The sequence below is a fragment of the Heterodontus francisci genome, chromosome 6 (genome assembly GCF_036365525.1).
Source record: "Heterodontus francisci isolate sHetFra1 chromosome 6, sHetFra1.hap1, whole genome shotgun sequence".
In the NCBI taxonomy this organism is placed as follows: domain Eukaryota; kingdom Metazoa; phylum Chordata; class Chondrichthyes; order Heterodontiformes; family Heterodontidae; genus Heterodontus; species Heterodontus francisci.
The window spans coordinates 65,719,777-65,735,715 of NC_090376.1; the positions used below are offsets into that span (position 1 = coordinate 65,719,777).

General features: G+C 41.4%; 1 protein-coding gene across 3 annotated transcripts in view; it reads right to left on the reverse strand.

Moving 5' to 3' along the window:
* The window catches only part of LOC137371359 (PC3-like endoprotease variant B), a 906,432-nt gene that overhangs the window by 344,747 nt on the left and 545,746 nt on the right, over positions 1–15,939 (reverse strand). For all 3 annotated transcript variants that reach the window (XM_068033824.1, XM_068033825.1, XM_068033826.1), the window contains 3 exons: positions 10,144–10,316; positions 6,207–6,446; positions 290–390 (listed from right to left, as the gene is read on the reverse strand). In XM_068033824.1, the coding sequence (XP_067889925.1) occupies positions 290–390; positions 6,207–6,446; positions 10,144–10,316 (514 nt within the window). The remainder of the gene's footprint in view (positions 1–289; positions 391–6,206; positions 6,447–10,143; positions 10,317–15,939) is intronic.

Below are 15,939 nucleotides of genomic sequence, written 5' to 3' on the forward strand. Positions count from 1 at the left end.
TCTTCTATAAAAACAGAAAATGCTGGGAATACTCAGCAGGTCAGGCAGCATCTGTTTTTGTTTTAGATTTCCAGCATACGCCGTATTTTGCTTTTGTAAGAAATCATCTACATTGTTCCATTGTATTAAATTGGAACCATACAATGCTTTCAACATGATCAAGAACACCTTAAAGGAAACCTAAGTTCTATTGTCCCAGCATCAGGATTTTCTCTAGCTTTTCTGAATATACTGGTACTATCTATGCTATTTTTAAATTTCATAACTGTTTGTTTGTGACAATACTTACTTAGCCTGAAGGACCAATGCAATTATACCAGCTGCCATTGGAGCAGCACTTGAAGTGCCTTTGAAGGTTCTGGTGCATTCATTGTCAAGTTCAGTTGTCACCTGTTGAAAATAAAGTAATTGTACATATTGTACCATTAACAAGGTTGGAGCTCCAATTAGTTCCTGCCCACATATTGCATAAATATTGAGCACAAAGATGCTATGAAAAATAGTAAGAGGTATTCATAAGAGCAAAAATGAAATATTATGTTAACAGATTCATAAAAATAATGAGAATTGATGCATGCTGGTTATTGTGTGTGAAACATAACCATATTCTGACCCTGATGTAAAGTAACAACAATGTTTAACCCTTTGTGGACTTATATATTTGATTCAGATGCTGTTTCAGCCCATATAGAAGGCCCCTCTCAAGATTAAATATTGTTCGATGATGTTAACACATGAAATAAGCAGTATTGTGTACTCCTGTCAGTATCTAGTGGTGCACAAGTACTGAAAATCATACTGATTCCCCATGCTTAACAATGCTGCATGTTTCATAGGCATTTTTAATTGTACAAAACTGTTAGTTACGATTGGCCTGGAAGTGATATCAAGGATGGTGATGATAGGCTGGCAGCACATAACTTTGAACTGATTGGCAGCCAAAGAACTGAAAGCTGCTGAAAATAAGCTGTATATCCTGAAATGAAAGGAGAAACTAGAAAACGAAGAACCCTGACAATAATATGTCTTCAAAATAAGCATGTGCAAAGCCTGACTCAGTTGTTCCCATTCTCACCCTTTTGAGTCAAAAGATTCAGAGTTCTAGACCCACCTTCATGACTTGAGCACATGATTAGGCTGTGGGAGTGCTGCATTGTCAGACATGGTATCGTTCAGATAAAATATTAAACCAAGGCACTAACTTCCTACTGAAATCATACTTGAAAGATTCCATTGCACTACTCAAAGAAAAGGAAGCTAATATCTCCTTCCTTGACATAAAAGCAGATTATCTGGTCATACAATAATTCACTGTTTGTGGGCCCTTGCTGTGCACAAATTGACTGCCACATGTGCCTACATAACAACAGTGACTGTAGTTCTAATGTAATCCATTGGCTGGAAAATAATTTGACGTGTGCTGAGAATGTGGCATTGCATGATCTAAGATAATGAAAACTGAAGTAGCACTTACAAAGTGCTTCATAATTGTTGCTTTAATTTCCAGGGGCTGAAAGAATATACAGTTCCATACAGACACAGAGACAATTGCTGTGAGAGATCCTTTTGGTAACAAAAAAAATCTTAAAACAATTCAATTATTCTTGTGAGATCCTGTTTACATACAACATTTACATAGGATTTTCCCCATTTACAAATTTGATTGAACATAGTTTGTGAAAGAGTTCATATGGGCCTATTTGCAAACACAAGCCAGACAGGTGGGAGTTAAGCAATTGGGGTGAGATTGATGACAGAATCAGATAAACTGCTGCTGTTAGGACATTATAATGTAATTTTTTCCTGACAAAACCTTGCAACTGGCAATCTAAAACAAGTGACGCCAGAACAGTATTTGTCAGGTATTCTTTACATACACCAATTTTGAACCAGTGTCACTGCAGGAAATTTGCATCTTCAGCTCTTTCACCTGGGGGTGGAGCAATTATAATGAGCCAAGATTAGCCAAGGCACAGAATATAAGAGCAGGGAGGTTATGATTGAGCTTTATAAAATGCTAGTTAGGCCACAGCTGGAGTACTCTGTACAGTTCTGGTCACCACACTAAAGGAGGGATGTGATTGCACTGGAGAGGGTGCAGAAGAGATTCACCAGGATGTTGCCTGGGCTGGAGCATTTCAGCTATGAAGAGAGACTGGATTGGCTAGGGTTGTTTTACTTTGCGCAGAGAAGGCTGAGGGGGGACCTGATTGAGATATACAAAATTATGAGGGGCATAGATAGGGTAGATAGAAAGAAACTTTTTCCCTTAGTGGAGGGGTCAATAACCAGGGGGCGTAGATTTAAGGTAAGAGGCAGGAGGTTTAGAGGGGATTTGAGGAAAACTTTTTTCACTCAGAGGGTGGTTGGAATCTGGAACACACTGCCTGAAGGGGTGGTAGAGGCAGGAACCCTCACAACATTTAAGTATTTCGATGAGCACTTGAAATGCCACAGCATACAAGGCTAAGGGCCAGGTGCTGGAAAATGGGATTACAATGAATAGGTGCTTGATGGCCGGCACGGACACGATGGGCCAAAGGGCCTGTTTCTGTGCTGTATAACTCTATGACTCTAAGACGCGTTTGAGTGCAAGGATCAATGTATGGATATAAAAGATAGAGAAAATTTGGGCCTAGTGTAATTATGTGGGCAACGATTTGTGTTTAAGCTTCCTCAATCTTTTACACCAGGTATTTGCTTTACACTCAGATTACACACTTTTCTGGGGACAAATATACTGGAAATTCCGCCCCCTACAGTATTGTACTTCATGACTTTGATTCAGAGTTGTAATGATGTCAATGACAATTTGCATGGATTGAAAACTGGTAGTTATACTAACACCTTAGATATTGAGAGTGGCAATCAGAAATTCAGATCACGTAGGTCAATTTTTGATTTCATCCTCTATAAATACTCTTGGCAATTGATGTTATGTTTGGCACAAATAATGCCAGACCCAAGACCCAAGCAAAAACTAACCTGCAGAAACTAATATGCCACTGAAAGACAGGAATGAAATCAGCACATAAGAACTGTTTAGGAACAAGCACCATCGAGACAGCAGCAAAGCAGCATTTCCATATTGTCACGAGAGAGGAGGTGGCACATTTAAAAAAAATAAAATATCTATCCAAATGCATTACCTGACAAAAATATATTTTTCCCATTCATTTCTGTATTGGAAAGTGATTTGAATGGTTCAATTTTGGTTCAGGGTTCAATAGGCTTGGGTTAGTTCCAATTAAATTAACTGAATGCCTGACTGAAGGCCCATTTGCTTATCACTAACAGGCCATATTAATATTCACAACACTATTATTTTTAAAATGTAACAGGTTTGTCAGAGTTATATGTAAATTAATATTAAACAAATTGGATAATTTAACAACTGCAAAACACAGATTAAATTGAAGTAGCATTTTGATGTCCTACTTTCGGCAGTATTTCAAAACTTGCCAAACCCAAATCAATCCTACCCACCTCTGGTGGCCTTGTCACCATATTGTTTTTGTATTCTTCTTTCGCATTAATAGAAAAAGTTATTGACGCACAGTAAACTGAAATAATTATGCAATTCCCTGCATGTCCAACTGTGCTTACAAGCTCATAGCATTTGGACATAATATGGTTAATTCTACAGTCAACACTAAAAATAGTCCACTTTTTTAGCACCTTTACATACTCCTACACTGTTAGTAAGACAGCCTTTCCATCAGGTTCTTTAGATTCATAATTTGCCTATTTATAGCATGGTCCCTGTATGGTTTTCTCAGGTTTTGGGAAAGTCGCACCTAGACTATTGCTAAATCGGGAGTCCAGTAGCTCTTAAAGAGAGGCAGCGTATTTTGTTGGAGGTTGAGTTAAAGACCAAGAATGACTGGAGGAATTCCTAGAATTGCTCCTTTCAATGAAAAGAGAATGACTGTCTTGTGGCCCTGCTGAAATTGGCAATTTTGAAGCAGAGGGACAGCCTCCAAATAGTAGTGTTGTAACTTAGCATCACAGGAGGTGGCCGATATTGCTAATGCTGTCTCCTCAGTTCATTGTTCATAGGAGCAAATGGTAAGAAAGTTCCCCAGACTGGAAAAAAGCACCAAGGCAGTGAACACACAGCTCTTGCACTATGTATGCACTCAGTACACAGCATGGTGTCGTATCTGCAATACAGCCTGCAAACTATAGGCCCTACCTTGCATTTTCTCAACCTCCTAAATTTCTCAAGATGCACCTCCAACTTGGTAGCTGACCTTCAAGAGGTCTTGCTGGCGAGCTCCCAAGGACACACAAAAGCACAAGTTAATTTTTTCTTTATTCATTATTGGGATCTCGGGGGCAATTGTATGCTCTAAATCTTACAGTGGGGAGAACATGTAATCAGGTGGGTTGGTGACAGGGGAAGACCCTACCCCATCTCTTCCAAAATTAAGTACTGGGCAGGAAGGCCTGTGAACGGCCTTCCTGCCCCACTGCCAACTGAAGCTCTTAGGTGGGCAATTAATGCTCAATTAAGGGCCTCATCCTGCCATCAGTCTGTCGCTGCTTGGCAAGAAAACCCATGCAGGTTGTTTGCTGACTCTTGGTGGGGGGGGGGGGGTCCCTTATTAAAAGGCACTTTGTGCCTGAATGAAGGACCCATCATTAGGAAGGGGGGTGTGCCGCTGACAGCCAACCCCTGCCCTTGTTGCCGACCCCCTAAAACCCCCCTCTCCCACGATCTGCATCTCGCAAGACCCCTCCCACCCTGACTTACCTGTGGCCTAGGTCCAATACTGCTCCTAGGTCTTGGATGGGTACTCCATCAGCAGCAGCCACCGCCTCAACGGTGGCACTGCTCAGTTAAAGAGTCACTGACCTCTGATTGGCCAACAGCTCTCAGAAGGTTGGACTTTCATCTCTGGGGACCTTGATCTCGTGGAAAGCTTGTCGCTGTCCAGTTAAGTGCCTAAATGACTCTTGATTTGGCGGGCCTCCTACAGAAGAGGCAATGCCGGGGTTCTCGCTGGTTGGAGGTTGAGACCCCCATCGCCTTGATAAAATTCTGGCCCTTGAGTTTATTTGCAGGCATGTGATCTGTTGTTGCTTCCTTTACCAACCTTCGCCTGTTAAATATCCCAATTTCCTTAGTGCCATATTATCAGGCGCTACTTCACAAACCACTGACCACCTCCAGGCGCTTACCCATTGTCTCACGAGACAAGGAGGCCAAAGATATTATCCGTGACCATATTATCACAACCTTGTCCTTGGTTATACTGATCTTCGGTCCAACCCTTTGATGGTTCAATCTCCTAATCTATGGTCTGCTTGCCTTTATCTACTCATCCTCAAAATTGTCTAATTTTTCTCTACCCTTGTAAGTTCCTGTATTTATCCATGCAAAATCTATGCTGTCATTCACGAACTACCAGTATTTAGTCTGTTGATATTGTTCAATGTTGGCTTTTATGATTTATGGTACTGATGAAGCATGCCACGTGACTTTGGAAATATACAAAAGAACAAACTTGCATTTATATAGCATCTTTTGGGTCCTCAGGAATAACCAAAGTATTTCACAGTCAATTAACTACCTTTGAAGTGTAGTCACTGTTATAATGTAGGAAAATGCGGCGACAAATTTGTACACAGCAAAGTCCCATAATAAGCAATGAAATAAATGATCAGATCATTTATTTCATTGGTGTTGGTTGAGGGATAAATGTTGTCCAGAACACGAGGAGAACACTCCTGCTCTTCCATGCAGTAAGGGTAGAAAGAATCTCTATTTAATGCCTCATCCAAAGGACAGCACTTTTAACAGTGCAGCAGTCCATCAGTACTGCACTGTAGTATCACAGGTGAGAGTGCTACCACTTAAGGCTAACATGCAAGCATAAATAAGTTATCTGGCAATATCCTCCTAATCCAGATGGTTGGTTCAACTGGCATTTTTAATCTACTGGTCTATGATATATACCAAAGTGATAAATTAAAATTGGAATTTTTTATCACCTAAACTACCTCTTCCTACAAGGCAGTAAATGAATGTAAAAAGTACGAACAAACTTAATGCACTGTCAGGACATGAGACTTACAGGAGTAGTCAACAGAAGTGTTTTGAGAAATAGTTTGCTATTTCACTATCTTACAACATTCCACTTAATTATGCACCACTACTTAACATCTCTGTACTCCATTTTTACAATACTAGACTGACTCACCAAGGCTAGTTCATCTGCCATATTTAGATCAAAAGGCGAGTCACTTGTTCCTCCTGTAGGAATTACTGCCATAACTGCTGGACAAGCCTCTGAGTAGAAGGTGCTGAGGCCAATATTACTAACAGCTCCAACTGCCACTGTAAAAATATTATTCACATATCCATCAGCACCACAGTGATCCTGAACCAGACCACCATTTCCTGAGGCCCAGATGAAAATACTTCCTTTACCATTGCGACCCTAAAAAATAAAAAAGAAAGGAAGTTTTTCTCCTAAGTGAAACATGCTGTCTTTAATACATTCAGTTATGAATAGCTATCAGATTTGGAAGATACCTTTGATAACAAAACTTTAATTATGGCATCTTTCACATGCAGAATTTTTTGCACACTGTTACGACTGAGGCAGGAGGACTGCACTGACTTTCTTAGCTCCACTTCTCCACAGGGCACAACACTTTTTTTTAATGTTTACCCAGTTACCGATGCAGTCAATCATATACTCAGGTTTCTTTAATAAACAAAAAATTATCAGTTTATTATAAAACAAGACTTAACCAATAATGAAGCAAAGCATTAACACACAGATTTAAATATGACAGTACCTTTTTTAAAATTCCCCGCACACAAACTCACACACACACTGAAAAAATACAGAAATTCTCTCTACAGAGGTCTGTTACAAAAAAGACAATAAAGAATACATTGGCCAAATACTTGCTAATTCTTGAAGAAAAAAAATGGAAAGATATCAGTTGTCCCTTTTTTGATCTGGCATCCCAATACGCGTAGACGGCTGTTCAAGGGGATCTTTCCAGAGCAATTCCTTTCAGGTGACGTTGAGGATTGGCAGACTTTCCAGGAGAAATGCAGCATCAGTTTCTCTATTTCTTACACTTGATTCTCAGGAAGCTCTCAAAGAGATGGTGGTGATTGCTCTCTTGGCTGTTTTTTTTCCAACTCTCTTCAAACAGTTCACACCCCAACACACTTCCAAAGTGAAACCAAACACAATATCTCAAGAGTCAAGCCTCCTGATCCCTATAACTCTTGACCTGTCACTTCTCTGTAAACATCTTCCCCATGACACCAAGGTTTCTGTTGTTTATTGCTTAAAGCACATGACTTTCAGCAAGGCTGTTTTTAAACAACATTTCAGTGACTTTTCAATTATCTTTCAACAACAAAGCAAAGCTCTGATTCTATGAAAACTTCAGCCTTCCAATGAAGCCATCTTCACAACTGAAATATAAGTTCTCAAAAACGTACTTAATAAAAATATGGAAGCACTATCTTAACACTACACAGAAGGTTGGTTTCAATTTTTAAAATATTATTCATTTATGGGATGTGGGTATTGCTGGCAAGGTCAGCATTTATTGCCTATCCAAAAGTGCCTTTGAGAAGGTGGTGATGAATCACCATCTTGAACTGTTGCAGTCCCTATGGTGAAGGTGTTCCCACAGTGCTGTTAGGGAGGGAGTTCCAGGATTTTGACCTAGTGATGATGAATGACCATGCCCATATATTTCTAAGCCAGGATGGTGTGTGACTTAGAGGGCAACTGGGAGGTGGTGGTGTTCCCTTGTGTCTGCTACCCCTGTCTTTCTAGGTGGTTTGGAAGGTACTGTCAAGGAAACCTTGGTGAGTTGCTGTAGTGCATATTTCAGATGGTACACACTGCTGCCACCGTGCACTGGTGATGGAGAGAGTGAAGTTTAAGGCAGTCAATGGTGCGTTGATTAAGTGGGCTGTTTTCTCCTGGATGATGTTGAGCTTCTTGAGTGTTGGAGCTGCACCAGTCCAGGCAAGTGGAGAGTATTCCATCACACTCCTGGCTTGTGCCTTGCAGATGGTGAACAGGCTTTGGGGAGTCAGGAGGTGAGTTACTCGCTGCAGAATACCTAGTGTTTGACTTGCTCTTGTAGCCACTATATTTATGTGGCTGCTTCAGTTCAGTTTCTGATCAATGGCAAACCCTAGTATATTCCTTGTGGGGGATTCAATAATGATAATGCTGTTGAATATGAATGGTAGGCGTTTAGAGTCTCTCTTTTTGGAGATGATCATTGCTTGGCACTTGTGTGGCATGAATGTTATTTGCCACTTATCAACCCAAGCATGAATGTTGTCCAGGTCTTGCTACATGTGAGCACGGGCTGCATTATCTGAGGAGTTGCAAATGGAATTGACCACTGTGCAATTATCAGTGAACATCCCCACCTCCGACCTAATGATGGAGGAAATGTCATTGATGAAGCAGCTGAAGGTGATTGTGCCTAGGACACTGCCCTGAGGAACTGCTGCAAAAATGTCCAGGGGCTGAGATGATTGCCCCAAAACAATCACAGCCATCTTCCTTTGTGCAAGGTATGACTCCAACCAGGGGAGAGTTTTACCCGATTCCCATTGACTTCAATTTTACTTAGGCTCCTTGGTGTCAAACACGGTCAAATGTTGCCTTGATATCAAGGGCAGCCAGTCTCACTTCATCTCAGGAATTCAGCTCTTTTTTCCATGCTGGTACCAAGGTTAATGAGGTCAAAAGCCAAGTGGTCCTGATGGAGGCAAATTGAGCATTGGTGAGGAGGTTATTGCTGATTAAGTGCCACTTGATAGTACTGTTGGCAATACCTTCCATCACTTTGCTGATGATTAAGAGTGGACTGATGGGATGGTAATTGGCCAGACTGGATTTATTCTGCTTTTTGTGGACAAGACATAACTGGGAATTTTTTCACATTGTTTGATAGGTGCCAGTGTTGCAGCTGCACTAGAACAGCTTAGTTAGTGGCACAGCTAGTTCTGAAGCACAAATTTTCACCACTACATATGGGATTTTTTTATTCATTCATGGGATGTGGGCATCGCAGGTTAGGCCAGCATTTATTGCCTATCCCCAATTGCCCTTTAGATGGTGGTGGTGAACTGCCTTCTTGAACCGCTGCAGTCCTTGGTGTTAATTGTGTGATTATATGCAGGTGATGGGAGTTAATTGGGGTTTTAGTTGAGCACTTAAAATGAGACACTCACTGGGACCAGGGAAGGGTTTTGAGTGAGGAGCTACATGTTTGTAATCCTTTAATTCTGCACAATAAATTTGAAACTGAGTAAATATAGGCTCCAGCATTATCCTTCCATAACAAGCTTTCAGGAGTTTAACACTTGGGGTGTAAGTACACCAACAGTACTGTTAGAAAGGGAGCTCCAGGATTTTGACCTAGTGACAGTGAAGGAACGGCGATATAGTTCCAAGTCAAGATAGTGTGTGGCTTGGAGGGGAACTTGCAGGTGGTGGTGTTCCCATGCATCTGCTGCCCTTGTCCTTCTAAGTGGAGAGGTCGTGGGTTCAGTTCAGTTGAATATCTGCAGAGTAATAGGCAGCCAATATGATAAGAGTCTTTTTATACTAATGCCCAAAATGATTTTCTACCATCAAATGTGAAACTTATTTTTGTAATATGCTAAAGTCACATTGCAAGAAAAGTTCAAACTGTTTTTCTCATGACGTAGATATATTTTTCATAGTGTCACCAAATTAAGTGGTGGCATCAGGGAATCTCTGGCTGGCATAAAAAATGAAAAGGCAATTTAAAAAAAAAATAAAGCTATAAGGATAACTGTAAAAAACTGTTGTTTGCCATGCTTTCCTTCCCTTTTCAGTCAGCAATAAATCTGCCATTAACATTATATGTGCATTACCTTTGACAAAATTATCCTCCTACATCACCACCAAACATTCTCCTGGTTCCAAACTACTTAACTGTAGATTTATGCCAATAGCACTTGATCAAACTTGAATATATGTGATTCGACTCTATCTAAGCAGTCACCACCTTAATTTCAGACCAGGTCTTTGTAACTTACAACATTCATTCCACCATTGATTGATTCTTTAAACCAAGTCCATCTTTAATATCTATTCGTGAATATCTTACCTTCTCTGCTCCTTCCTGTAGTGCTCTGAATGTCAGTGCTCTGGGGCCATCAAATGTCTTCCCATTATCTTTGGGGCCCCAGCAGCAGCTGTAAATATCGATATAATTATTATTGTAGGTGAGAGATGCAGCTTCTAAGGCATCAGTCACTTTCCCATCCAAGATGCGAATGCCTAAAATAAAAACATAATCCTTGCATTTATACTGAAATGTCACAGAACACTTCATTTCACACAACAAATTACTATTGAAGTGCCATTAATAATATATGGTAAATGCTATGATACATGAAATAATGTCGCCCTGCAAGCCCTTTTGAACACTGATATCTGTAGTTATGATGGCAGCAGTCTGAGCTTCCATTGCAGCAAGCTGACCTTGCATCACAGAAGCTTGAACTTCCACTGCAGCACCCAGACGTTGGGTGGCTTCTGCTTGAATGGAACCTAAGACATCAGCCATCAGACACTGTATCATGGTTAGGTCTGCAAGTGTTTCCATGGAGTTGGCCACCATTTCCATTGGAAAGGATGGACTCCAAGCTCTGTGCAAAGCCCTGTGCTAAGTTGGTGCGGGACTCCTTCATGCTCCCAAACATTGATCACAGGCTTTCTGGCAGGCCTGCCAATGTACCAAGTATTTCTTTGCGCATACCCAACTTCCATCTTCTGTAGGCCATCCCATCGAAGTCCTCATCTAAGTCCTCTGTAGCAGATCTCGTGTGTGACCTCACCCTCCGGTGAACGAACACCTACGCAACCCATATCCGCTGCTTTGGCTGCAAGCCAATTGTGCTCGGTGTCTCACCAGGTGCCGATCCCAACTCTAAGCTATGCTCTAAAGAATGTGCAGTGTCAGTATCTGAATTGGTGGCTACGAGTGTGAGAGCAAATGACGGTTTTCTTCTTCATCACTGTCTTCATGCTCTTCCATCTCGTGCTCATCCACCACTGCCTGGCCAGGTTGCAGCTCTTGGGTATCTGGAAGGTGAAAAGAGGCAGGATAGGGTTATGGTGAGGGACGGGGTGTTAAAAGAAGAGGTGCATGCTTACACCATCTGCACCATGTAAATCAGGAGAGATTGTGAGATGAGGGCATTTAGTGAGAAAGAGCATTTAGTATGAGCATAACATCATCTTGGATGGTTTCAGCCCCTTCGCTGCCCACGGCTTCAACCATTACGACGCCAAGGATGGCGACCACTGTCTGCTCCATGGGGGTAAGAACATGCAACTCTGTCTGTCCCCCACCGGTTAGGTGTTGCTGTCGTTGGTTGTGTGCCACCGTGTCCTGCAAGAGAGAGGGAACTGTGTTAATGGGTGTGGTGAAATCTGTTTGGGTGATGTGGCTATCCTGTGAATAGCTGGCAGTATGTTCAAGCTGTGAGATGAGGGTCCAGGGCTTGCAGCAGTGGTAAGTGCGTAAGGATGAGGTGAAGCAAATGAGTGTCAGGTATGAATCGTGTTGCTAGAGATTTTTGGTGGGTGAGTGAATGGGTTAGACAAATTTAGTAGTGTCTGAGGCTAATGGTGCAGTTGGTAGGATGTGGCATTTGAAGATGCATTCACTGATCTTGATGTGGACTTTTTGCAGCACTACTGTTAGAGAAACTTCCAAGCCTGTTTGCGAAGAGGGCACCAAGATGAGGATGCTTTGGTGGAGATTGTTTATTGCTTGTCACAAAACTTACTTCTGCACTCCAAACAACACCCACAGCTAATGCTGGCTGGCTCGTCTTTATATATATACACACTTGAATACAATTAACTAATTAACATCCAACACCTGTTCACACTATTATCTTGAACTACCAAGTATTTATCATCTATTAACAGAACTTCAGACCCGAACAACTGCATTCAGATCCTTGGGGTTGGACCCCTGGCATTAATTGGTACAGCTATCTGGTCCCACTGCCTTTGCAAAGTTTGTCTGGAGGGTCTCTTGTGGATAGATCACATCTCTCCTTCTCTCCACCAAGGCCTCAAGCACGGCATCGGAAAATCTTGGAGCTTGCTCTCTGTCTGTTGTGCCATTATTTGAGTGTTCCCCAAGACAAAATCACTTTTAGAATGATTTCCAGCACCTGCTCCAGACACAATGCACCTCCTCTTTAAGAGGAGACAGCTGGCATTAATTTGTGCTAACCTCACATGATTTTGCTCAGTCATGCAACCACTTTACAGGCGTGTAGTATCCCCATGTCAATTTTCAGGCCCTGGTCAATTTTGTGGTCATAAAGTAGGGATAATTGGTATCTACTTGAATTGGAAGGAAGTTACAAGTGATGTCCCACAAGACTCTGTGCTTGGGCCTCAAGTATTCATTATATTTATTAATTACTTTGACAAAACAATAGAGACTAACCAAATTTGCCAATTATACAAAGATTGGTGGTATAGCAAGATGTGTAAAATTACAAGAAGCATCAATAGATTCAGTGAGTGGGCTACACTCTAGCAGACAGATTTCAGTGCAGCTAAGTGTGAGATCATCCATTTTGGACCAGAAAAGGATACATTCAAGCACTATTTAAATGATGAAAAGATAGGAACTGTGGAGGTCGAGATTTAGAGGTCCGTGTACATAAATCACTAAAATGTAGTATCCAGGTACAAAAAGTAATTAAAAAGGCTCATGGGATGTTAGCCTTCATAACTAAAGGTCTGGAATAAAAGGCAAGGAAGTTTATCTACAGCCATACAAAGGCCTGGTTAGGCCACATCTGGAGTATGGTGTATAGTTCTGGGCACCAAACCTTCGAAAGGATATATTTGCTTTGGAAGGAGTGCAGTGGGGATTGACCCAAATGTCACCAGGATTCCAAGCGTTATGAGGAGAGACCACATAAACTAGCTTTATATTCCCTAGAATCTAAAGGTTATATGGTAATTTCATTGAGGTTCTTAGAATTTTGAAAGGAATTTATACGGTAGTTAGAAAGAAACTTTTCACCCTGGTGGGGGAGCCTAGGACAAGGGACCTAACCTTAAAATCAGAGCTAGGCCATTCAGTAGAGAAGACAGAAAACATTTCATGCAAAAGGCGGTAGAAGTGTGAAACTTTCTCCCATGAAAAGCAGTATATGCTCGCTCAATTAATTTTAAATCTGGATTAATAGATTTTTGCTAGCCAAGGGTATAAAAGGATATGGAGCCAAGGCAATGGATGGAGTTAGAGATCAACTGCGGTCTCATTGAATGGTGGTACAGTCTATCCCTGATCTTGTGTTCTTATGGTCTTAGTAGTAAAGGTAAAGCTATCGAAAAGAAAATATTGGTCAGATTATGACTCTGCTCAAGAAGGGAATGGAGTAATATCATTCTGCTCTCATAACTATCATTTGAGCATTGTGTCATGCTAGGCCCCCACCTGCCAAGAATGAGGTACATGAATTTTGTTATGAGCATCGATTTTAAACTGTTGCTGGAGCAAGGAAATTACTTGTTAAACAGATCAGCCATGGCTGTAAAAGACATTTACATATTAACAGATAGTGCTTGGAAGGACAAAGGACCATTCCCTGACACATTCAACCCACAATGGACCTTGATCACCAGATATTGTGTGTAAGAGGAGCATTTCAGAGACTGCTAAGGTGATACGATCCAGGACTGGTTTGATCAGCTGGTCACATAACTAACTGGCTGTTCCAGGGTCTTTTGAACTAGCCACAGAGAGTTTGAACTCAGTAAGAGTAATTGCTCCTGGACTGAGAAGATCTCTCCTGTCTGCTCCCATCTCTTTCTCACAAGCCTCTGAATCCACTGAAGGCACATGAACCATAAGACAGAAAAGTCTCCTTTAGCGAGAAAGGTTTACGAAGACTACTGGGCCCCAATGAAAAGTAAGATCTACCTATAATCAAGGACTCTATGGTGAGCTCGAAGAGCCATAACAAAAACTCTTCAGATATTGCCTCAAACTTTTCCACCTTATTTTTCTTCTACTCTTTTCTGTCTCTATTTGCATGTGTATATTGCATAAGCATGCTAGCATGGGCATGTCGTGTATCCGTAGGCGTCAACCGAATTAGAGTTTAAGTTCAAGTTTAATAAATTTCAACTTTTCTTCTTTAAACCTGAGAAAACCTGTTTGCGCTGGTTTCTTTGCCTTATAATTGGAAAGCAGTGAACAAGGATTCACCAAGGAGGAGCTCAAAACAGTGTATTTAAAATTAAACCCTGTTACGGTAAGACCAGGTGAAGGCTGAGAGGGACCCCTAGACACCTTTCTCACCTGGTCCCAGCAATTGTAATTGTCTTAATTTGTACTTGGTTTGATCATCCCAATGAAGAATCTTGTCACCACACATAAGGTGTCAGGGTCAGATTTATTACACCACCTACCATTTCAATTCCTGATTCCTGTGTTCCTGATAATGGTGATGTAAGTGTGACAGCAGAACTTATTCATGCAATTAAAGGGCTGAGCATGCCCTTTAAGGGGTAAGGTGAGCATCTAACCTTTTCTGTAGTAGTGTGGACAATATGGAAAGTAGAACCTTCTTGCAATGTTGATTGTGGTTTAATGACCTTACTAAGTCAGCAAAGGCAAGAGAATTCTCAGATGAATAAAGGGCAGATAAATGAATCAAAGAGAAACACTTGAGTATTCAAGCACTGGCCTTCGGGGTATCTCACAGCATTATGTTCCTTATCCTAGAGCAATTTTACCTAGCACCACTCTCATCATTGGTCTCACATCCTATAATGTACAGTAAAGTTTCACATCCTAGGTCCTTACTCCATTACACCCACCATTACTAACATCCATTCCACAAATCTTGACTGCTTGTGACTACAGAATCTAGTCACTGCAGCAGCAAATTAACACCTCAGATTCCTCTAGCAGAAGGTAAGACACAATGTCAGGGAATGCCAGTCCAGTGTGGGAAGGATGTGCCAACATCTGACATTGAACAGCCAGTGCTGGGGAATTAATGGTAATAACTGGCATCAACTATGTCCTGGCAGTTGGGTATTTGGGGGTCTTTGTTCCTTCCGTGGGTTTGTGAGAATGAATAGCTTTTTCTTGCTTAATGTATAATTATTCTTTCTTCATAAGAAATCCATAAAGTAGCTGATTAGGCTAGGATGTTGTTCAATGAGATCAAAGTTAACAGTTTCCTCCAGAGGCTGCGAGCCAGGATACAGTGGAAAACATGAGCTACACTGGTGACCATTGACGTACCTCATCCTTCACCTTGTTGCTTGCACTCAGCAGTCCAGTGACACCCACTTAAGGAAGCACAGATAGTGTAGATGATGAACTGACTCAAGTTGAGACACAGAGGACATGAGAACCAAATGATGCAGAAATGGAAATTGACCTCGACATATGAGCAGAGGCATAAGAAATGTTAGCCCAGGCTGGAGAGCAAACAATGATGATCTCAGGAGTCCTGCCATGAAGGGCCTGCCAGAGCTCCAAGAAAAGGTCTCAAAAATGGGTTTGCATCTATACTTCTTGATATATGGGTAGTGCTTAGATGGTCTGGCTTCCTTTACAACCTCTTGCTGCTCCCCTTTCTCTTCTTGCTCCAGCATGTAGATCATGTAAGGATGGATTCCAGTTGGGAAGTTCATTGTGCAGTCACCATTACTTCAGTGGAAAAGCTGCAGAACACTTGGAAACATGGCATAAACAGCATTTATGCTGTTTCCCCCGGGTTTCTGCATATATTCTGCTGGAGTTATGGCGAATTTCACCTCCAAAATGCATTTTTTAATACACAGTAACTCTAGTACAGGTCAGCAATACAAAGACACATCACCTTCTAATGGATCTGGAAAG